We start from the raw sequence: 21,877 nt of genomic DNA, 5'->3' as shown, positions 1-21,877 counted from the left end.
TTCAGACTTCAAAGAACTGACTTGTCCCAGCAGTGGGTAGGGGGCCCCTCTCCCAGCCCCAAAGAATGAATTCTGAGGAATTGTAAGCCACTCTCACCAATCCCGGTCCTCCTCCCCAGGGAATGGTTTAGGGGTACACATAGGTCCCATCTGGCCAAAGAGACCTAAGAGGAAGACGACTGGGGAGAGCTGGGGACTGGGGGAAGTGTCCTCAAACAGAGTGAGAACCCTCTCCCCAACTGCTCCTGCCGCCTGCCTTTGGCTGCAGGTCTACACAGATGTGATGCCTGGAGCTATGGCAGCCATCGTAGGATTAGGGGGCAACTGGCAAGAAGACAGGAAAAGAGAAAGACAGGAGGAGCCTGAGTGCAAATGGCATTTCGAGCTCTAGGACCATGAACCCGGGACGCCTCATTCTGTGAGAGGAAAAGGTGTTTACTGTCTACATCAGAGTTCCTATTATATGCAGCCAAAAGCATTTCTGGCTGATCCAATGGGTTGCCATGAACATTTTGTTTCAAGGAGCAAAATGATCTAAAAATTCGAAATGAAGATGTGTTCAAAGCAAAATTACCCTCCTGAGCTACATAATTACGGGTTTCCTCCTTGAATTTCCTGCAAAGGTACAAGGTAGGAATAACTCTTGAAATCAAGGTTCACGGTAACTAGTCCTCAAGGTCACATCCTTATCACCAACCTCTCCCCCACAGCCACCCGCACACATGCCCTCCTGCCCCTTTCCCGGGGCCACATGCCCGCTGCCTTTCAGTCGGCCCCCTGCGTCAGCTCTGTGTCCCCAGACCAGGCCGAGCCACGGGAGGTCTGCTGAAGTAGACAGACACGTTTACGGTCAACTGAGACCCTCATTCCACCATCCTTCTCCTGCCTCCACGTCCAACAAGACGCTGGTTGGGGGGCGGGGGGGGGGGGGGAACGCGACGGTCCCCAGGACCAACTAGCAATGACTCAGGCTACTCCAGGGCACCTTGGGCCAGGACCATGGCCTCTCTGACAGCACTGGCCGTGAGCACGACCTCCCCGTGCCTGATGCCAGGCTGGTCCTTCTCCAGGCCAGAGTGCTCTGGGATGCCGTCCTGAGCCTCCCCCGCCCGGCCTAAGAACTGGTGGTCTCGGAGACTCCTCTCTGTCTCTCGCCTCCCGCACCCCGTCCACCCATCGGCAAACTCTCTTAGGTCTACTTCCAAAAACTCTAGAATCTGATGTCTCCCACCTTCCCCGCGGCCACCCAGCTCTCAGCCACCCCGTCCCCCGCCTGGAGTCCTGAAGCCGCCTTCTCCCCAGGCTCCCTTCTGCCGGCCTCGGCCCCCTCACAGGGCCCATGCTCCACAGGGGGATCTCACCCCCGCCAAAGTCAGTGCTGTCCCTTCTGTGCCTGAAGCGGTGGGAACCCTCCTAGAGCCCTCCCCAGCACCCCCGCGCCTTCCGTTCACGCCCCCCACCGCCCTCAGACACACCAAGCTCACCCCGCTTGGAGCCTCCGAGCTGCTGTCCCCCCCAGAAGGCTCCACCCCCAGGCATCCCCCTGGCTTGTTCCCCACCCCCCTCAGGTCTCTGTTCCAGTGTCTCTGTTCAACACAGCCTTCTAGGTCCACCACGAAAACTGTACTGCCCCCACCCCTGTGAAGGGTAAATGCCCCCCACCACAGCCCCCACACACTCTACCCCCAGCCCCCAGCTGACACAGACGTATTGTATTCTCGTTTTATTGATCAACTGTCTGCCCTAGCCCTCACCAGAATTTGCGACCCATGAGGCCAGCGACTTTTGTCTATCGCTGCCGTGTCCCCAGAACCCAAACCGGTGCCTGGTACCCAGTAGATGCTCAAAAGAGAAAAGAGATGAACTAATGAGCCCTCTCGTTGAATTTCTCTACACCCTCTCCTGACTTCTCATTTTAAATCCTGCCAAAGCGGACAAGGAACAGCGTAACTGCAGTGCAGAGGCCAGCTGAGCGCCTGGCATGCCGTTCGGCCCCTTCATCCACCTGCCCCTGCTGGGAAGTCCTGTGGGCACCCCAAAGGCGGCGCCTTCCCGCTCCAGAGAACGCTCCGTTTCCCCAGGCACGCAGGGGTTCCTCTGCCTGAGTCTCATCGCTGTACATGGTGCTTCCAGCCACCGACGCGCCGGAGCCCCAGGACGCATCCCTGCTTCTCATCCTACCCCTCATCAGTGAGTCCTGCGCGCCCCATCTCCAAACATTTCTCAGACCCGCTGACCTGTCACCATCTCGGTGACCCACCTCCCTCCCAACCCGGGCCTGGGCTCCGCCGCTCAGGGCAAAGTCCACATCATGCTTGGAAACCAACACTCAGCCATGGGCCCCCGTGGAGCTCGGGAAACAGGAGGGCCCAGAATCGGCCAAGGCGGTGAGAAGCGGCTGTTTCAGAGAACCCGAACCCAGGCGGGTCTGCAAGCAAAGGGCCTAAACCACAGAAGAAACCGCCCTGGTGTGCCCTCACCTGTGGCACCACACGCAGGGAGGTGGGGCCCCACGGACCTGCCCGTCCCCCTCCCCTCCTCGCTGGCTGTTTCCTGATCTAATCGTTCCTGCGCCCCCAAATCCCTCCGCAATTTCCTCAGCCTTCCACACCGCATGTAATTTGGAGCCTCCTTGAATCCCCTGTGCAGGAGACGCGCAGTGATAGTAAGAGTCACATTTACTGAGCAGTTAACTCTGGGCCAGGGGCCATTCTAAGCGCTTGACATGATTAACTCACTGAATCCTCAAAATTATCTGACGCGGAAGGTACTGTTTTTCGCTTCACTTTACAGGTGTGGAGAGTGAGGCACAGAGAGGCGAAGAGCCTCGTCCAAGATCACTCGGTGAGGCAGACGCCGAGCTGGCATCTTCCCCAGGTCCGTCTGGCTCTAACCAAAGCACGTGCTGGTTTCGCGGGGTCCCGAGGGAGGGGAGTGTGACACAAGGGTGAGGTGCTCTGCCCTCTCCAGATGTGCAAAACCGAATTCAGATCCAGGGCTGTTTCACGACCTCCCAGGTCTTAGAGTCCCACAGCACGGCGAACATATTAAAACGCACCCACCTCCTACATTAAATATGCCATTCTGGCCTGAAAACATTTTTTCAAGGATTTTTCCTAAACTCGCTTTTGAGGTTATTTGGGGCCAAGAAACATTTACTTTACAGACTGGCTACGATCTCCAGGCAATCATCAGGGATTGTGTGACATGAGAAAATCCCCGCCAGCACATTATTTCCAAATGCAATGAGGTTTTTCCGAATGCTAAATTTAACAATTAGGGAGGCTGACAGAGAGCTGCGCTCTGTACGCGTTTAAACATTTATCCGTTTTGATTTCACACTTGTCTCCTCGTCTTTGGAGCCAGCGCGTTCTGTCTCCACAGATCCCAAGTGAACATTCCCGCGAGCTCCCTGAAAAGTTCGCAGGACCGAGGTCCGACAAGTGGGTCAGGCAGGCGCATCCCACTGCCAGCTCTGCCGCGACCTTGAACCAAGTGCTTGGCCTCCCCGGGGCCTAGTTCCCCCGTCTGTACATGGGCTGGAAGACCCAAGGGGAAAGTGCACACAGCCCGGCCAGGGCCTGGCCCAGAGGGAGCGCCCCTGTCCCTGCAGGAGCCAGAAGGGACAGGAGGCGGGCAGAAGGAAGTGTCTGTGGCAGCTCGGTGGGGCCAACACCTCTGGGAAGTTGCGTGACGCTGCTGTGTAGATTCTCCAAGCCTCTGCCCAGCCCCCGCCCCCCTGGGAACTTGTGTCAAAGGAGCAACTCGGCAGGTTCGACATGGAGGCTCTGATTTGGTGCTTCAGCAGGAGACCAGCCTGCCCCAGCTCACCCGGGACGGTCCCGGACAGCAGAATGGAATATTGTTCGGCCCTTGCGAAGGAAGGGGATGCCGAGGCGGCGAGCCCGAGGGGGTTACGCACAGTGCGATACATCAGCGGCGGGAGGTGGAAGGCTGTGTGATGCCAACCACACGGGGCACGAGGTGCCACCTCCCAGAGAAAGCAGAAGTGTGCCTGCTGGGGGCTGCGGGGAGTGGGGCGCTGCTGTTTACCGGGGGACAGAGTTTCAGTTCTTCAGGATGAAAAGAGCTCAGGAGGGGGAGGGGGTGACGGTGCAGCGAGGTCAGTGGACTTCACGTCACGTGTCGTGCACCGAAACTCGGTTAAGATCGTAAGCGTTACATGGATTTTTACCAAGAGTGAAAAATATTGGAAATTTGTTTAAAAAAAAAAAAAAGCCCCAAAACTCGAGAGGCCCATATCCCGGTCAGCCCCCCAGTCCCGGGCAGAGCGAGAAGGCTGCTCGCACAGGCCGAGGAGGCCTCTCACCTGAGCCAGCAGCCAGTCGACCAGCTTGCTCCCCGGCAGCACCGACTTGTACGTCTTCAGGTGGTAATCGCGGTCTCTGCGGGGGGAGGAAGGGCATGTGAGCAGATGGGGGGAGGGCGGCGGGCACAGAGGTGGGCATCAGGCTGCCCGGTTCTCTCCCAAAGCAAATGCTCTGACCTGTGTGGCATCTAAATTCCTGCCGAGTCCCGGAACCAAGGGCTGCGCTAACCTTGCAGTCAGACCGGTGATTTCTGACTTCAAAGCCGGCAGACCGGAGCTCATGTGGCCAGCCATGCTGAGGCTGTTAAGAGTCTGGCTGGGGAGTTTCTCTTGGACTTTTAGGAACTGGGGAGCCCAGCAGGCCACACGCACAGTAAGTGCTGGCCCCGCCACTTCCTCCTCTGGGGGCTATGGACGGAGCGGGGGCTTGTGCTGGCCGAGGCTGGGCCAAGGAGGCAGGGGCAGGTCTACAGAGGCAAGCGGTTCCCAGGGCCTGACCCCCAAAGAGGCCAGCAAATGCTGGATCTTCTCTGCTCCCCTAAGAGTAGACAAGAGCCGTCAGGACAGGGGGCAGAGGAATCTGCAGCTGGGGAAGAGCTAGGTCACCCTCTCTGTCCCTTCATCCATAACCACAAGCCTCACAATAAAGAAAATAACCAATCGCTGGCACTTATACGGCCCTCACTATGTGCCAGCCGCCATTCAAGTTTAATCCTTGTAGCAACTCAAGGGGTGTGAGCTGTTCTTATGCCCATTTCACAGAGGGCAAAATCAGAGGCCAAAGAGGTTAATTACCTTTCAATATTCACTTGACGCACATTTACAGAGTGTTACTTTCCCCCTGACCTGCGCTCTCCAATATGCAGCCACTTGTCAACTGATGCATATTAAATCAAACTTAAAATTATATTTCTCCACCTAAAGGGTTTGAAAGCCACATGGGACTCACGGCCACAGTATTGGACAGCGCAGACCCAGAGCACGGCTATCTTTGTGGAAAGGGCTACAGGACGGCACCGCTCTAGGCGCTGGTCAAGGGTCTGGGGACACAGTGGTGAGCAAACTCCCTGCCCTTGGTGAATTTACAATCCAGTGGGGAAGAAAGCAAACTGATAAAATAAATAACATAATACGTCAACTACTAACGAGTTTCAAGAAGAAAACCAACGTGAAGTCAAGAGGACAGTGCATGCCAGAGATGCTTTAGAAAGGTGGGCAGGGAAGGCCCCTCCGATTTGGACACCTTTGAAGGAAGTGAGGGAGTCAATATGCAAATAGGTAAGGGAAGAGCATTCTAGGCAGAGGGAACAGCGAGTGCAAAGGCTGAGGTGAATCTATTATCCCCATTCCACAGAGGAGAAAGTTGAGGCACCGAAAGGTTAAGGACCTCCGCCCAAAGTCACACCACTGAAAACTAGCAGCTGAGATTCAAACTCACTCCAGAACTGACACCCTTCGCCACCACCCTGCAGCGTCTCCCACAGATTGACTCACTTAACCCTAAGGACGAATGTATAGGGTGGATGCAATTATTAGCCCCATTTGATGGAGAAGGAGACTGACGCTCAGAGAGGTTAAGTTATCAGCCCAAGGGCACGGAGCTGAGAAGAGGCAGACGTGCCACTGGGGTTTGGAGAGAGTAACTTACTTGATCACGGGGGCGTAGAGGCTGTGAAGGCGGCAGTAAAGCCTCACACCCTGAAAGAGAAAAGGGGGGGGGGGAGTCTGGGATCAGGCCACATCCCGCAGGGGCCTCCAAACCCAGGCTACTCGGAGAGATGGCTCCCAGGACAGAGCAGGCAGGTGGGGGAGGGGGGAAAGCACAGGCCACTGGGGTCCACGCCTGCTCGGCAGTGACCGTGGGGTCGGGGTCATGGGGTGGGGCAGAGTCCCTACCTTGGACATGATGTCCTCCAGTTCACTCCGGGCCTTGTACGTGCCATCATCATAGCGGAAGCGGTACATCACCTGCTCGTTCTTGAACTGGTGCTTGTCAGAGACTGGAGGGACCCAAAGGGCCAGTGAAGTCGGACCCAGGGCCCACCCTCATCACCCAACGCCACCGCCACCCTCACTCGGCAACGCTCTGTGCCACGTCAACTTCACTGAGCCCCTGCCCTCACTCTTCCATGAAAACCAGGTTCCCTTGCTCCATTTGGGGCCCTGCTGGCCGACCCTGCCGCCCAGGGCCAGGGCAGCCGCGGGTCTCCTGAGAGGCCCCGAAATGCCCTAGATCCAGCCCGTGTTGGGACCATCTGGCCCAGCACCTCCTGGGTGTAGGTCGCCAAAGCAGGCATTGGGACAGAAGGTGCCGGGGTGCGAGACCACAGTCAGGCCTATGCAATGGCCTCAGGTCACCCTTGATGCTTCTGTCACTCCCCACTCTTGGGGGCTCTTCCTTCAAAGCATGAACAGTCTGACTCCTCATTCCACCCTGGTCCAAGCCACTGTCATCTCCCATCTGAGCATCACGGCCCCTCGTTGGACGCCCTGCCGCCATTCCAGGCACACAGCGGACAGGAGGGTCCTGCTCCGCTCAGAACTCAGCAGCTCCCCGCCTCGCTCCGAGGAAAAGCCAAAGCCTCATGGGGTCCTGGGCCCCACCCCCTAAACACCACCCCCGGTCGTGCCCGCCAACCACATCTCCTAACGCTGTCCACGCCACTCCGTGGCAGTCCTGGCCACCTTGCAGCTCCCTGCACACACTGCTTGTTCTTCTGCCCGGGACTCAGCACTGGCTGCTCCCCCGGCCTAGAACCCTGACGCCACCCGGCCCCGCGCTCTCCCAGGGCACCTTCGCAGAGAGACCTTCCAAACCCCTATTGAGAACGGACCACCACCCCCTTATCTCTCTCCCCCGACCCGGCACTGATCGCCGTCTGTACACGCACACTTCCCCCTCTGACTAGAATGCCAGCCCATGAAGACGAGAGTTTTCATCTGTCCTGTTCGCTGCTATGTGGACAGTGCCCGGCACATGACAGGAACTCAATAAATACTTGCTGAATGACTAAAGCATAAACGGCTCTTGCCTGTTTTGAAGGGACAAACAGACAATTCTCCCCCGCCCTTAATTTTTCAAAGTGTCTCTGCTTTGCTGGTGTCCTAGGTAAGTGCAAGGCTTCCTGCCCCGTGGGCAGATTTGTAAGGGCATCTATGTTCTGAGGCTACAATGTGCCCAGGAAACGGGGCGATTGCACAGAAGTGTAGCAGTAGCCGCTGAGTTAGGGGAAGCACACCACTGACCTATGCCCACCCCTGGGCCCGCCAGGCCCCAGCCCCCACTCACCATGGTGGATTATACCATTCTCCAACAGGGCCTGGCCCAAGTTGACTCCTTCTTCCGTCTTGCTGATTTCACCAATTTCCAGAAGCCAGGCCACAAACTCACTGCCGGGAATATAAGAAGCAGTTGAGAGAACTTCCCTAGTCTTGGGAACACGGGAACCAGCGCTGAACGGGCCTGGCCCCACCCACTCCCAGGAATGACAGCCAGAACGTCCCACAGGAAAGCAAAGCCCGGGAGCCTACAGCTCCGGGGGTTGTGCTGAGGCCTTGTGCTTCTCCCAAGGACCAATGGCAGAGTGGTGGGTGTGACCAGACCCCAGGCCCTGACTCGGGTGCACTGGGTGAGTGGGGGGAAGGATGGATGCGTGGATGGGCAGGAGGGAGGGAGGGAAGTGGGATGGGTGGGTGGGTGGATGGACAGATGGATGGACGGATGGACAAAAGGGAAGGAAGAAGGTGGATGGATGGATGGATGGATGGGAGGGAGGAAGGTAGATGGGTGGATGGATGGGTGGGAAGGAGGCAAGGAGGGAGGGAAGGAGGAAGGGAGGGAGGAAGGGAGGATAGATGGATGGATGGGAAGGAGGGAGAGAGAATGGTGGATGGATGGATGGATGGATGGATGGACAGATGGATGGGAAAGAGGGAGGGAGAATGGGTAGGTGGGTGAGTGGATGGATGGATGGATGGATGGTGGATGGATGGGAAGGAGGGAGGGAGAATGGGTGGGTGGATGGATGGATGGGAAAGAGGGAGAGAGAATGGGTGGGTGGATGGGAAGGAGGGAGGGAGAATGGGTAGGTGGATGCATGGATGGATGGATGGAAAGGAGGGAGGGAGAATAGGTGGGTGGATGGATGGATGGATGGATGGGAAGGAGGGAGGAAGAATGGGTAGGTGGGTGAGTGGATGGATGGATGGATGGTTGGGAAGGAGGGAGGGAGAATGGGTGGGTGGATGGATGGATGGATGGGAAGGAGGGAGGGAGAATGGGTAGGTGGGCGAGTGGATGGATGGATGGATGGACAGATGGATGGGAAGGAGGGAGAGAGAATGAGTGGGTGGATGGATGGATGGTAAAGAGGGAGGTAGAATGGGTGGGTGGATGGATGGATGGATGGGAAAGAGGGAGGGAGAATGGGTGGGTGGATGGATGGATGGATGGGAAGGAGGGAGGGAGAATGGGTAGGTGGGCGAGTGGATGGATGGATGGATGGACAGATGGATGGGAAGGAGAGAGAGAGAATGAGTGGGTGGATGGATGGACGGATGGATGGGAAGGAGAGAGAGAGAATGAGTGGGTGGATGGATGGATGGATGGATGGGAAAGAGGGAGGGAGAATGGGTGGGTGGATGGATGGATGGATGGATGGGAAGGAGGGAGGGAGAATGGGTAGGTGGGTGAGTGGATGGATGGATAGATGGATGGACGGATGGATGGGAAGGAAGGAGGGAGAATGGGTGGGTGGGTGGGTGGATGGATGGATGGATGGGAAGAAGGGAAGGAGAATGGGTAGGTAGATGGATGGTTGGATGGATGGATGGACAGATGGATGGATGGGAAGGAGGGAGTGAGAATGGGTGGGTGGGTGGGTGGATGGATGGGAGGGAGGAAGGAAGATAGATGGGTAGATGTATGGGTGGGAAGGAGGGAGGGAGAATGGGTGGGTGGATGGATGGATGGACACAAAAGTGGGGAGGTAAATGATGGAAAGTGAGCAGATGAATGGATGATCTGACAGACCAATCAGCAGGTGGCTGGAAACACCAGTGGGCAGGTAGGTAGTGGGGAGCATGAGGGAATGGACAGATGCTAAGTGGAGACAGAACCAGGCAGACGGGTGAGGGAATGGATGATGGATGTCAACATGGACGGATAAGCAGAAGGAATGAAGAAACAAAGAGGAAGAAATAAGAGCCCAGAAAGACGACTGTGGAGAGTCAAGAGAGCTCATGGCGATCAGATCATGTCATTCTCCTGGTCAAACCCTCCAGTGGGCTTCCCCATTGCTCTCAGAAAAAGATCCAAACTCTGCCTGCACGATGACAGGGCCCCACGTGAACCGCTCGTCCTCCTGGTCTCCTCTCCTATACCTTTCACTTATGTTTCAGCCACACCCACCATCTTCTGCTTCTTAGATCAGACTCCTGCCTACCTCGGGGCCTTTGCACTTACTGTTCCCTCTGCCTGGAAATGCCCTCCCCCAGCTCTTCATGATAAGTCCTTCCTTCTCACCACAAGCAGTTCCTCACACAATCCTCACGGCTCTCAGTTTTGCTTCCTCTTTAGCACTTATCCTTGTCTGGAGTCGTACTGTTACAGATTTACATACACGTGTTACCGGCCGTCTCCCCCACCAGAAGGTAATCCCCACATTGTCAGGGATTTTTGTCGGTCTTATTCACAGCCCTAGCCCCAGACCTAGAGGAGGGTCTATAGCACAGTAGAGCCCAATGATCATTTCCTGAACAAACGAAGGAATGAACCATCAAACAAGAAGGAACGTCCTGGGATCGGCAGGAAGGTCTCGGGGAGAGAAAGTGCTCACAAGCCAGAGGAAATCAAGCAGATCCAACGTGACTGCCCGGTGGGGCAGAGGCTCAGCCGGACCCCAGGGCCTGGCTCTCGGGGGTGTGCTCAGGCTCAGTGCAGAGCTCAACCCACCAGAGTCAGCAGGAAAAGGGAGAGCCGGCCACGGGGCCGTTTCCACTGAGGCAATCTGTGTTCAATGAGAGCAGGTGGCAGCTGGCCAGAGCGCAGCGATCTCCTGCTTATCGAAACCAGCTGTCCCGCCTCCAATTACAGGGCCAGAGGGGGCAGGACTATTTTTAGCCTCCCAGTGTTTGGCTGAGCGAAGCCTGCCTGTGTGTAGGCAGTGGTGAGTGCTGAGGCATTCAGAGAGCCCCGGGTGCAGGCCAAGGTGGGGGAACACAGAAGAAATGGACCTATTCTGTGGGGCGGGAGCCCCAGGTGGGGAAGAGACTGTTCTGGGCCCTCCACCCCCAGTTCCGCTCTCAAGGCCCCAAAAATCAGTGACGGGGAGAAAGCTGCCAGCAGCTGAGGGAGGCGAGCAGATGTTGAGTGCCCACTCTCGGAAGCTGGGGACTCGGCACCCGGCTGCCTACCAGCTGTCCCATCGGGGGCTGCCTCTGGCACCGACCGGCAGCCCTGCGGCCAGACGGGGGACAGGAAGTGGCCCAGCGTCTTCTGCTAGGGCGGAGGAAGGCGGCCCAGAGAAGAACAACCCTGACCCACGTTTCTGCCCTGCGTGGAGTCTTACCCCTTTTAGAGCATCAGGGAAGGTTCACAGCTTGCTGGGCCAATTTGGGCGAGCCACTGTTCCTCTGTGGGCCTCAGTAGGGTCTATCAGGGCCTCTAGGGCAAGTGGGTCACTCAGGGCCCTTCTGGATTCAACAGGTCAACTGTCACATCATATGAAACGTCAAGCTGGGACCCAGTGTGCACAACCACATAAAACTCCTCTCTAGCACGGGAACCTCAAGCTCTTGGAAATGAACAGAAGGGGCCAGGGTGCGGCAACGCTAAACCAGCCGGCACTCCTGAAGACACCAGCCGCCCCTCAGTGCAGCTGACCGTGGCCACATGGGAAGACTAGAGTATCTTACTTTTCCAAAAGAAGCCGGAAATGCGGCATTTCCTGTGAAATCTCCCAACTGTTAAATGTTGATTTATAATCCAAAATTTCCTGAAAGCACCATGTGGCCCATGTAAAACACACGCACGGACTGCGCTGGGTCAGTGGGGAGCCACCTGCCTCCAGTGAGGTGCAAGGAAAGGTGTTCTAGGCAGGGGGGGATCAGCACAGAGAAAAGCCCCGAGTGAGAAGGTCAGGAAACCAGCGATGTGCCAGTTGCTGGAAGTTGGGTACAAGGAGCGGCAAGTTCCAGCCTTTCAGGAAGATGTTACTCGGGGCACTGAGTTGGGGACACAGAAAGCAGGTCAGCCTAGGCTGGCGGGGAGTCCAGGGTCCAGGCAATGGGCACTAGCTGCGTTAGCGTGTACCCAGCTTCACCGCTCCTTCCTGGCCCCTAGAATCACCACCACGCGTCAAGCCCAATGCGAGGCGCAGGGATCCACAGTTGTGTCTCTGCCGTCTCCCTGGGACAGTCCCCTGGCCGGGGCTCCAAGCACCACTCACCGCCCAGTACAGCAATCCCCAGGGACTGGCGGGGTGGGGGAGGGGGTTATATTCAGCCCTGTGACTCCACTGCCTGAAGGAGCTTCCTACAGCCATGTCTGTTACCCACAGCTACCCTGCACCTGTGCATCCAGGTTGGGCGAGACAATGAGGCCTCTTCCACCTCAGAGCTTCTATTCCAGCAGACATCAATGAATGAATGATGCCTAACCTCTGACAAGAGGGAAACCAAAGGCATTCTTCTTCTTGCAGGAAGCCTTCCCTGACTGCCTCTACCAGATACACCATTATTCTTGTCCCCGGAGCTCTTAGAGCTCTGACAGTGCCCTCATCCAGAGCCTGTGTGATGAGCTCGTTCTTCATCCCGCTCTTCTGCTTAGGCTCTTTGAAAATGGCTTCCCAGAGCACCTAGAACAAACCCTGAGCCCCCATCCCCCCTGACCTGCCTAATACGGCCCCTGCCAACCCCTGCGGCCTCATCTCCCGCTCCTCAGCCACCCACTGCTTCTAGCCACGCTGGCCTGGCACATCCTCAATTACCCAAGGCTCACTCCAGCCTTGGGGCTTCTGCACCTGCTGTTCCCTCTGCCAAGAATGCTGTTCCCCGAGATCGCCTCATGACTGGCTCTTGCTTGACATCTAGAGCTTGGTTAAAATGTCTACTCCCCTGAGAGGCTTTTCCTGACCACCTTGGCTGAAATAGTACCCCATTTCCTCACCTCCTTACATCAGCCTACACATTTCTTACAGTACCCATCAACTAGGGGCACCTGTGTGCCTCAGTCGGTTGAGCGTCCAACTCTTGATTTCAGCTCAGGTCATGATCTCAGGGTTTGTGGGATCGAGCCCCGAGCTGGGCTCTGCACTGACAGCGTGGAGCCTGCTTGGGATTCTCTCTCTCTACCCCTCCCCGACTCACACATGTGCTCCCTCTCAATCACTCTCTCCAAATAAACTTTTAAATTAAAAACATCCATCAATTCGCTGAGATCCCTTCTTTACTGGTGTTCGTCTACTTGTCTATTTTCTGATCTCCCCACTGGACAGTCATTTCCACGAAGGCAGGGGTCTGTCTGTCCTGTTCACTGTTGGCACACAGTAAGGGCTCAGTAAACACTGAACAAATGGCAGGAATGAATGAATGAACCTGAGGCTCCTAGAGGGCAAATCATGTTCCTCCCATGATGCCTCCACACAAATATACAGAGTTTCTTCCTCGATTTTCATCATGAGTTTTGTCTCTTCCAGGGCAGAAACAGGCCACTCCAATACGCTTAGCAGCACAATTATGAGATGCCACATTGCATTTTCTCACTGCAGCCTCTGACGATGCTATGAGGCATATTTTATTATTTCTCATCAACGAATCATCGACTGAAGCTCAGAGAGGTTAAGAGACTTGCCCAAAGTCACAAAGCTAGAAGGTGGGGGAACCAGGGCTTAAGTCCCAGTCTGACTCAAAGCCCAACGCTCAGAGGTTATAAAGATAAATCGGACCCTTTTTGTATTCATGGATTCCCCATCTAAGTAGCACAGGTGGATATGGAGAAAGTAGCTACAAGGAAAAATGAAATGTGCTGACCAGAGGTAAAAATGGATACGTGCAGCAGAACGTGGTGGGAGAGAGTCCTGGGTTCAAATCCCAGCCCCCAACTTGTGCAGGACCTCTTCCCTCTCTGTGCCTCAATTCTCTTACCCTTAAAATGGGGATAATGGTAGTGTCCTGCCTCATAGTGTTGTATGCGGGTTAAAAGGCACGGCCACGTGCCAGTGCCTGGAGCAGAGAAACGTTTGATAATTATGTCTCTGTGGCTATAGGTTCCTTCCACCCGAGGGGACCCAGGACGCTCCTGCAGGAGAAGACTTGGGAGCTGAGCCCTGGTGGGAAAGGGGGAAGGTCCCGAGCCCTGGCGCTGGGCACAGAGCAAAGCTCTGCGGGGAGAAGAGTTTCATTAGAAAAGTCTTCTGCAGGAAGTCTGGTCCTTAAGACCCCGGTGATTATAGAACAAGCCTCAATCCTGGCCCTGTTTCAAATGGGCGGTAAAAGAAATCTCCCCTAATCCTTCCTGAGGAGACAGAACAGTCCGCTGAAGCTCTAATCACAGGCAGGTTATCCCATCCGGCTGGACTAAGCTCCCCAAGGGGTTTGGCAGGAGGCGGAGAGGTCCTCTGACCCAGGGGGGGCCAGAAGCAGGCCCCCCCCCACCACCAGACAGAAAAACCTCCTTTCTGCCCAGGGATTAAACACTAGCTGACAAAAGGGCGCCGGGACACCCCTTCCCTGCTTCTCGCACGGCTGGGGCCCACACGCTCCTCTCCACACACCCTCCCGACCCCTGGGGTTGCTGCAACAGAGCAGCTCCAGTCCAGGACATCCCCCAGCTACCCCTCCGGAGCCCAACCACCCCCCAAACCTCCTGCCTGCCGCCCCTTCAACCACAAGCCTCAGGCCATGACAGATGTGCTCCGCCCCAGCTCCACATTGGTCTCCAAAGGCCTGACCAGCATCGGTACTTGAATGTCTACTGGGCCTTTCAACCTTAATGTGTCCAAACCTGGCTGCCACTGCGCCCTGTCTCTGCATCTTTTCCACCGGCTTCTAGGGCGGCACCCTTGCCCCGAAGGCCTCCCACCTCTCTGCCCACTCCCTCTTCGGGTCCCCTGCCAGCTGGCGGCCCCACGGCCCCAGCCGTCTCTCCCTGCATGACCCCTCGCAGATTTCAGTCCCACGGCTTGAAAAAACCATCGAGACGCCCACACCCGCTGCATTTACTTCTCCAACCCAGTCTTCTCTCCCCAAGTCAAGATCTATATCCGACTAACAAGCCAACATCACCACCCGGGTGTCTAGGAATCTCAAGGTAACCTGTCCAAAAGGACCCTCTGAGCTCCACTCCCATCCACCCCCCCCCCAAAACCTGCTCCTCTGTCCACCTCCTTCCTCTTCTCAGCAAGCGGCAACTCCAGCCTTCCAAGGCCTCACCTCAACTCTCTTTCTCATCCGACCAGCAAACGCTGTCACCCTCAAAGTGACCCAGAATGCAACCACTTCCCCCGTCTTTACTGTGTGACTCCCTTAGTCCAAATCACCTTTCCCCTGGTCCACGGCAATATAATAATACAGTCGCTTTTATCCAAGGCCTCCTCAAAAGCCTTTGGGTGAGCTGTAAGTCAATAAATTCTAAATAAAGTCCCTGCCTCAAAGGCTAACTTCCCTCCGCTGCTGGACCACAAGCTTTGTGAGTTCGGCACCCTCAGTGTTCTGTACCCTCTCCAGTGTCCCACGTGGAGGCCACAGCAGGGCTGGCACACGGCGGTTTTACAGGGACTGTATTTCTACTGCCCCTCTCCATCCCCAGCCGCCCCCACCAGGTGAATGAGATGTAACTCTGGGTTTAAGATACACCTGTGCCCTGACCCCTTTGATCCTGGGTTATAAATTGGGGGCAGGGGTTGTAAAACGTTTCATTATTGGGAAAGAATGGAGGAAGAGACTGGAGGCTCTCAAATACTGGAAGCTTCCAGGAGCCTCCCCTTCCCCCTCATGTGTAACTCAGGAAGGGAGTCCTCATGAGACACAGGCCCTGCCCACACCCTGATCTCAGACTGCCAGCCCCCAGGACTGTGACAAGTAAGCTTCTGTTTCAGCCGGTTGGTCTGTGGTCCACGGAGACGCCAGCCTGTGCAGACTGATGCAAGGGCCCACGTGCGCTCCTCCGGCAACTTTGAAATCAACTCCTGGTGTTAAGTGCCTCTTCCCTTGAAAGATCTATGGTAGATTCTCCTCCCGAGTGTGAGGGCAGTGTTTTTCAATCCACGGCGGGCAAACCATTGGTAGTTTGTGAAATCGATTGCAGGGGTCTTCCTTAGCATGAGAACAAATGAAAAAAATGAACAGCATACCAAGGACAGGAAAGAATGGAATAGAAAAGAAACAGAACAGAAAAGGAAACAGAACCGGTATTTTCAGAGTGCATCGGGCACGGTGAGTTTTGTGAAACAGGCTTCAGTCATATATTACATGGATGTATGCCCCAGGTCACGACATAAAGTTCATGTTTTGCAGTGAGTTGTGGTAGGAATCATTCGAAAGACCTGATATGGGGACTCCACTATCCTCCTGGACCTCCGAGGTCTGTTACTCAAGGATTCGGGGGGGCTTTAGTGGCTCTGCCCAGCAGGGCTTCTGGGGAAGGGGCAGGGCCAGGAGGAGCCCGGTGGATACAGTCTACCCTACCTGCTGCCTGGAATCAGCCCAGGGACCCCACGGAGGCCTGGGTGGGGCCACTCACTTGCCGAGGAAGCACTTGGGGACGGTGCTCAGCTTTCTCCGGCGGTCCTTGATCAGGTTCACCTTCTTGTTCATCATCATGTGGTAAAGCTTCTCCCCCTTCTCCGCAATCATGACGTAGGCGTCCCGCTCCATGCCCAGCTTCAGGCCTACAGAGGGGGCATGGTCAGCACTTGGGGGAGCACCAGCACTGGGGAGCAGAGGGGGCAGGCCTGTGGCTCCTGGAAGCCTGCCTCCCCCAGCTGTCCCCACGACTGCCCCTGCCCAGGACGTCTATAGAGCACTCACTGCATGTCAGTCCCTGTTCTAGGCATCTGCCACTGGCTCCCCGCACAACCTTGTAGGGGAGGGTGGTGAATCTCCCCCATTTTACAGATGGCAAAGCTGAGGCCCAGAGAGATTAAGTCCCAGGGTAATAAGCAGTCAGACTGATTCAACCCTTCAACCTGAGCATGCGTTTCCAAATTCAGAGGTTATCAGAAAGTTTACTGAGACCTTCCTTCCAGCCAGGAATAAAAATCTGCCCGTTTCTCTAGACAATACATACAGAACCCTGACCAGATCCCTGCCCCACATTTTCTACTTGGACCCTGTCCACTCCTGACAAATATTAAGAGAAAATGCTATAAGCACCTACTCCTCAAGAAACCTAGAGGGCAAAATTATCCTCATTTTACAAATGAAGAAACTGAGGCCCAGAGAAATTACCCTGTCTGTCCCAGGTTACCCAACTAGATAGTGGCGCAACCAGGATCTAGACCCAGGAAGTTCGTCTCCAGATCTGTGCTCAGGATCACAGAATACCCCACCCCTGAGGTCAAGGTTGGGACAACGCCCTGATTCTAATGACTGAGGCCCACCGAGGCCACACCCTACACATAATCGCAAATACCCAGCACTGACCACAGCTCTCCATTCTAACCACAGACACTGATCGGCCACACAGGCCAGGCCACACCCCTCAACCCCACCCCCAGTCCTGAGCACACACCCATCTCTGATCAGTTTCAGAACTCACAAGCTTTCTCAACCAGAAGCCAGGTTCAACAGTTTATCTGGCTTAATGCTGTTTGAATAAATTTTGACGCAATATTTAAAATCAAGAAATGTCACCTGAAAACTTAAAATCTAGCTTCTCTAGGAAAAAACAAAACAAAACAACAGATCTAGCCACGCTGGGCCTAATTCCTGAGAGAGGATGGTGACCCAGGCGGATTTGGCAAATCTAAGGCGACGTGGGAAAGAAACTTCATCTATTGAATTTGGGGAGTGGGCGGAAATCAGGGATGGCACCAAGAGTTTGAATCTGAGCCCCCAGGCGAATGGAGGAACCACGTACTGAGATGGGGAACCTACAGGTTTGGGGCAGAAGGCGGGGTGGAAATTAGGACTTGGCAAGTGTGAGATGTCTATGACACATCCAAGTGGAAGGTGACAGATACGGAGAAAACTATGCCTCAGTTTCCTCCTTTGCAAAGGTGGGAGGGGGATAGGAAGTATGGTCAAATCCAAACCTCATTTAGTGGCATTACAACTCGCTTTTATCCCCTCTTATCAGAAGAGATCACTGAGTAACGTGCCTCTAGAAACAGCACAGCTCCCCTTTCCCAGCCCAGTGACCTCTGCACAACCATCCAGTGCCTGGTCCCAACCCCACCCAATTACCACACCCAGCCCTGTATTAAGTTTACACAAGCTGCCTCCAGGGAGCCTGGGCCCAGAGAAATCTGTGACCACAATTAATGAGCAGCCCCCAAGGACCCCCATCCCAGATGTGGACTCTGAGTCTCCAGCACAAAGAACCCCAGTTGAAGATAACAGAACCATGGGGCAGGCCAGGGACAGAGGCATGTAGGGAGCATCTTGGGGCTACCAGCCCTCAAGGGTGAAGGGTGCCAACAATCCCAGAACAACCAACCGTATCGACAAGATGTTGGTCCCTTCCACTGGGCCTCAGTTTCACCATCTGTTGAATGGGCTCTAACAAACGACCTCAGGTGATCCAAGATACCACCGAGTTATAACACAGTCCTAGAGCTCCCTGGCCCCTCAGTGACCTGCTTCCAGAACACAGTCCTCACCCCACAGAAGCGACCAGCCTAGGGGAAGCCATACACACACCCCAGGATCCCAGGAAAGTCCCCTGAAACTACCATTGTTTGGGGGGACATGAGAGGGCCCACTCACTCTCACGCTGCTCCCTCTCGCGGATAATGGCATCCAGCCACTTCTGCTTCTCCTCCGCCGTCTTGGCCATGCAGACAAACCACTTGTTCTTGGCCGTGTTGTGGATCTTCCAGCCGTTGGTGACAGTGTAGCCATTGCTGTGGTAATCCGCTGGCAGGGGCAGAAGGCAAAGGTGGGTCAGTGCAGACTCAGTCATACAACTCGGAACACTCCCCACCACACGCTTGCAAGTAAGGTCACGGGACCAGCGCACCTCCGCTCCGGAAAGACTGGGTGGCAGGGGCATCGACAGGATCAGGATCTAAGAGGTGAACTCACAACGCTTCAAATGCTCACTCCCTCTCGTCTGCCAACAACGACTCCTCCCGCCCCTCAATTACAGTCTGTGTACAAATGCAAGAGCCCCAAAGCCTGGCAATGTGTCCCAGCCTCCCTGCCCGTCTCACTGGGGCACTTGGGCTACTTAACACCTAGTGCAAGCCCGACGGTGCCCTTGACTGGCTGGCATGGGAAGTGGCCAACCTCTTTGAAAACAGGCAGGTCCCCGTTTTCCGGGGGAGTTGAAGCCGGCCACGCCCTAAATCTGAGGAGGGGTCCACAGGTTTTGTGACCCCACAAAGGAGTCAGTGTCTCAAAACCAATTAAGAACTCCTGCCCTAGCCAAGTTCAAAGACACACACACAAAAAGAGGTTTACACAAGACTGCTCACAGCATCAATGTTCATAATAGCAAACGGCAGAAATGACCCAAATATCTATCACCAAAGGAATGAATGAGCTACGGACTATTCATGCAAGAGAATGTTACACAGCAGTGGAAACCAACAACGTACAGACAGCTACATGCAGAAACACAAAGCAAGAGCAAAAGAATATATAATTTTATGACCCTTTAAACAGATAGATAAAACTGTATCTATATAACTACATGTATATCTTTGAAGCCATTCAATGTGCATATAATGACATAACCATTCAAGTCAAGTTTTGAAACAAATTTTCATTAGGCAGTGTTTTACTTTTTAGCTTGAATAGTGACTACCCAAGTGTTCACTTGATGTGCATGTGTTTTAGGCACTGTTCTTAGGTAGGTTACCTTTCAACTAAAAGGAAAAAACTGAAACAGAGATTGTCCCACAGAGCAGGTGGGGCTGGGGCTCAGGCGGGCCTTGGGGTTGGGGTCTACCTGTCCCGTCTTCCACATTCTCCACCTCCATGACTTCAGTGTTGATTCGACCCCGGAAGATGTAGAGGGAGCCATTGATGGACTTGGTCCTCTTGGTGGATTTCTTGCCCCCGGTGACCCTGAAAGACAACAGGAAGTCAATGACGCCCATGTCTCAGAGCAGAGATACAGAAGGGCGCCCAGAGATGGGAGGCACTGCACTGAGCCCAGGAGCACGGGTTTTCAGCTGGTGGCTGGGTGACTTGAACAAGTCACTTACTTCTCCACCCCCAGCCACAGTTTCCCCAGCTGGAAAACAGGCTAGCCTTGTCGGCCTCACAGAGCTGGCTACTTTTCCGCTAATAGGAGACAGTGATGAGAAACTAACCAGAAGCGGCAGAAACCCATCTCTCTTGGCCAGAAAGTGGGCAGGGGCTCTCAGAGAGTCTAGCAAAGGGAAACTTCCTGAAAGAAGACCAGAGAGGAAGGGTGCCTGGAGTAGGCAGTCAACCCAATCATCCACATCCACCTACCCACCATTCATTCCCTCACTCAGCAAAATGTGCCACTCACTCAGTCACTCAACAAACATCTGAGTAGTGCTTCCTATGGAGACAATGCCAAGTTGGGGCCAAGGGGAGACACTCACCCATGCATTCAACAAGCACTCAGAGAACACCTGCTGGGTGCCAGGCACTCCTCCAGGTGCTGGGGCTGCAGGAGTGGATAAAACAAAGTCTCAATTCTCCCATACAAGGAGGCCGGGGGCACAGAGACAGATGCCAAGCAGAGAAGTCGAACATGTGTTATGTCAGGAGTGCCAAACGTTTATTTTAACCAATAAAGTGGAGAATGAACTCTCAGGGCTGGAGGGCCAGTCTGTGGTACACACAGGCCCCTCTGCTCCACCAGGTGAGTGATGCTCCCAAATCTATTTGCCCAACGTGCACCTGTTACTGTACGGATTGCGTTAAGTGAGGACATATGCATGTGGAAAGAGACTTGTCTCTCCGAAAATTACGTTGACTGCTTTGGAAAGATCTGATAAAGGTAAGTTGTTTTTATGTTCGGAGTGAACTTCTGCTCAAAGAAGAGACCTTGGCTCTATATGAAAAGAATGTTTAATGAATGCAATGTGTATGTTTTTAATTCAAATAAAACACTTGAGGTTTGTAAAAAGGAGGAGGAGGAGGAGGAGAGAGCAAGAAGATGGTTAGGGAGGGTGGGGGGGGGCAGGATTTCAGCTGGGACAGAGGAGGGAGAGGTGGTCAGGGGAGGCCTCACTGAAGAGGCTTTGGAGCAAAGGCCTAGGGAAGGTGAGGGAGGAACCTAGGAGGGCATCTGGAGAAGAGATTCCAGGCATGTGGCAAGAAGCAGCGAGCTGGCTGGTGGCTGAAGCTGAGTGGGCGAGGGCGAGTGTGGGGAAAGGGGTCTGAGTGGCCACGCGGGCCAGGTCCTGCGGGGTCCTGTGGGCAGGCATGAAGATCGGCTCCTCCTGTCAGTGTGAGACGGGGGCCGGCCGTGGAGAGCCTGAGCAGAGGAATAACATGATCTAAGTTATAAAGGACACTCCTGCCTGGCAACCTGCGGAGAAGGGACTGCAGGTGGGGTCAGGAGGGCACGGAGAGCACATTGGTTTGTGGGCGTCCTCTCTGTATCTATACATACCTATACGTGCGTGCATACATACGTGTCTCTATAAACTTTTTATTAAATTATAAAGTCCAGGGGCGCCTGGGCAACTCAGTTGGTTAAGCGTCTGACTTCGGCTCAGGTCATGATCTCGTGGTTCACGAGTTTGAGCCCTGTGTCGGGCTCTGTGCTGACAGCTCGGAGCCTGGAGCCTGCTTCCAATTCTGTGTCTCCCTTGCTCTCTGCCCCTCCCCCGCACGTGCTCTGTCTCTCTCTTAAAAATAAATAAATGTTGAAAAAAATTTTAATTATAAAATCCATACAGGAAAAAATGCCCAAAGAACTATGTGGCTCCTTTAACTTTTACAGAGTGAGCACACGTCTATTATCATTTTAAACGCCCCCAGAGCCCTCCGAGGCGCCCTTTCCAGGACACTGCCCCCTGCAAGGGTAACCAGCATTCTGACCTATGACCCTGTGGTAGAAGTTGCCATACATGGAATCACAAAGGGTGACGGTGACAGGTATCTGGGTTGCTTCCAGGTTGGTGCTGCTGTGACTGTTGGTGCACGTGTCTTATGAAGAATGCGTGTGCACATCCCTGCGGGTTATCTACGTAGGGGTCGAACTGCTGAGCCACAAGGAGGGCACACGAGCGGCTTCACGAGAGGATGCCAAGCTGTTTTCCCAAACAGCTGCACCAATTCTCCCTGCCTCAGTAGAGTGGGAACATTCCAGTGACTCCACATCCTCTGTATTTAACTTCCATTGTGGCCATCCTGGTGGGCATGGAGTAGTGGCTCATTAAACCATTTCACTTGTAC

The 21,877-nt window shown here is 54.7% G+C and overlaps 1 protein-coding gene across 2 annotated transcripts in view; it reads right to left on the bottom strand.

Annotated features, from left to right (window-relative positions):
• PREX1 (phosphatidylinositol-3,4,5-trisphosphate dependent Rac exchange factor 1) overlaps window positions 1-21,877 on the bottom strand; it is a 186,266-nt gene that overhangs the window by 45,764 nt on the left and 118,625 nt on the right. For both annotated transcript variants that reach the window (XM_045444305.1, XM_045444306.1), the window contains exons 8-14: window positions 19,443-19,561; window positions 18,257-18,406; window positions 16,071-16,218; window positions 7,620-7,720; window positions 6,227-6,330; window positions 5,979-6,028; window positions 4,331-4,406 (exon numbers count right to left, since the gene is read on the bottom strand). In XM_045444305.1, the coding sequence (XP_045300261.1) occupies window positions 4,331-4,406; window positions 5,979-6,028; window positions 6,227-6,330; window positions 7,620-7,720; window positions 16,071-16,218; window positions 18,257-18,406; window positions 19,443-19,561 (748 nt within the window). The remainder of the gene's footprint in view (window positions 1-4,330; window positions 4,407-5,978; window positions 6,029-6,226; window positions 6,331-7,619; window positions 7,721-16,070; window positions 16,219-18,256; window positions 18,407-19,442; window positions 19,562-21,877) is intronic.

Source organism: Leopardus geoffroyi, chromosome A3, assembly GCF_018350155.1.
Source record: "Leopardus geoffroyi isolate Oge1 chromosome A3, O.geoffroyi_Oge1_pat1.0, whole genome shotgun sequence".
In the NCBI taxonomy this organism is placed as follows: domain Eukaryota; kingdom Metazoa; phylum Chordata; class Mammalia; order Carnivora; family Felidae; genus Leopardus; species Leopardus geoffroyi.
This window is presented reverse-complemented; position numbering and strand designations above follow the sequence as displayed.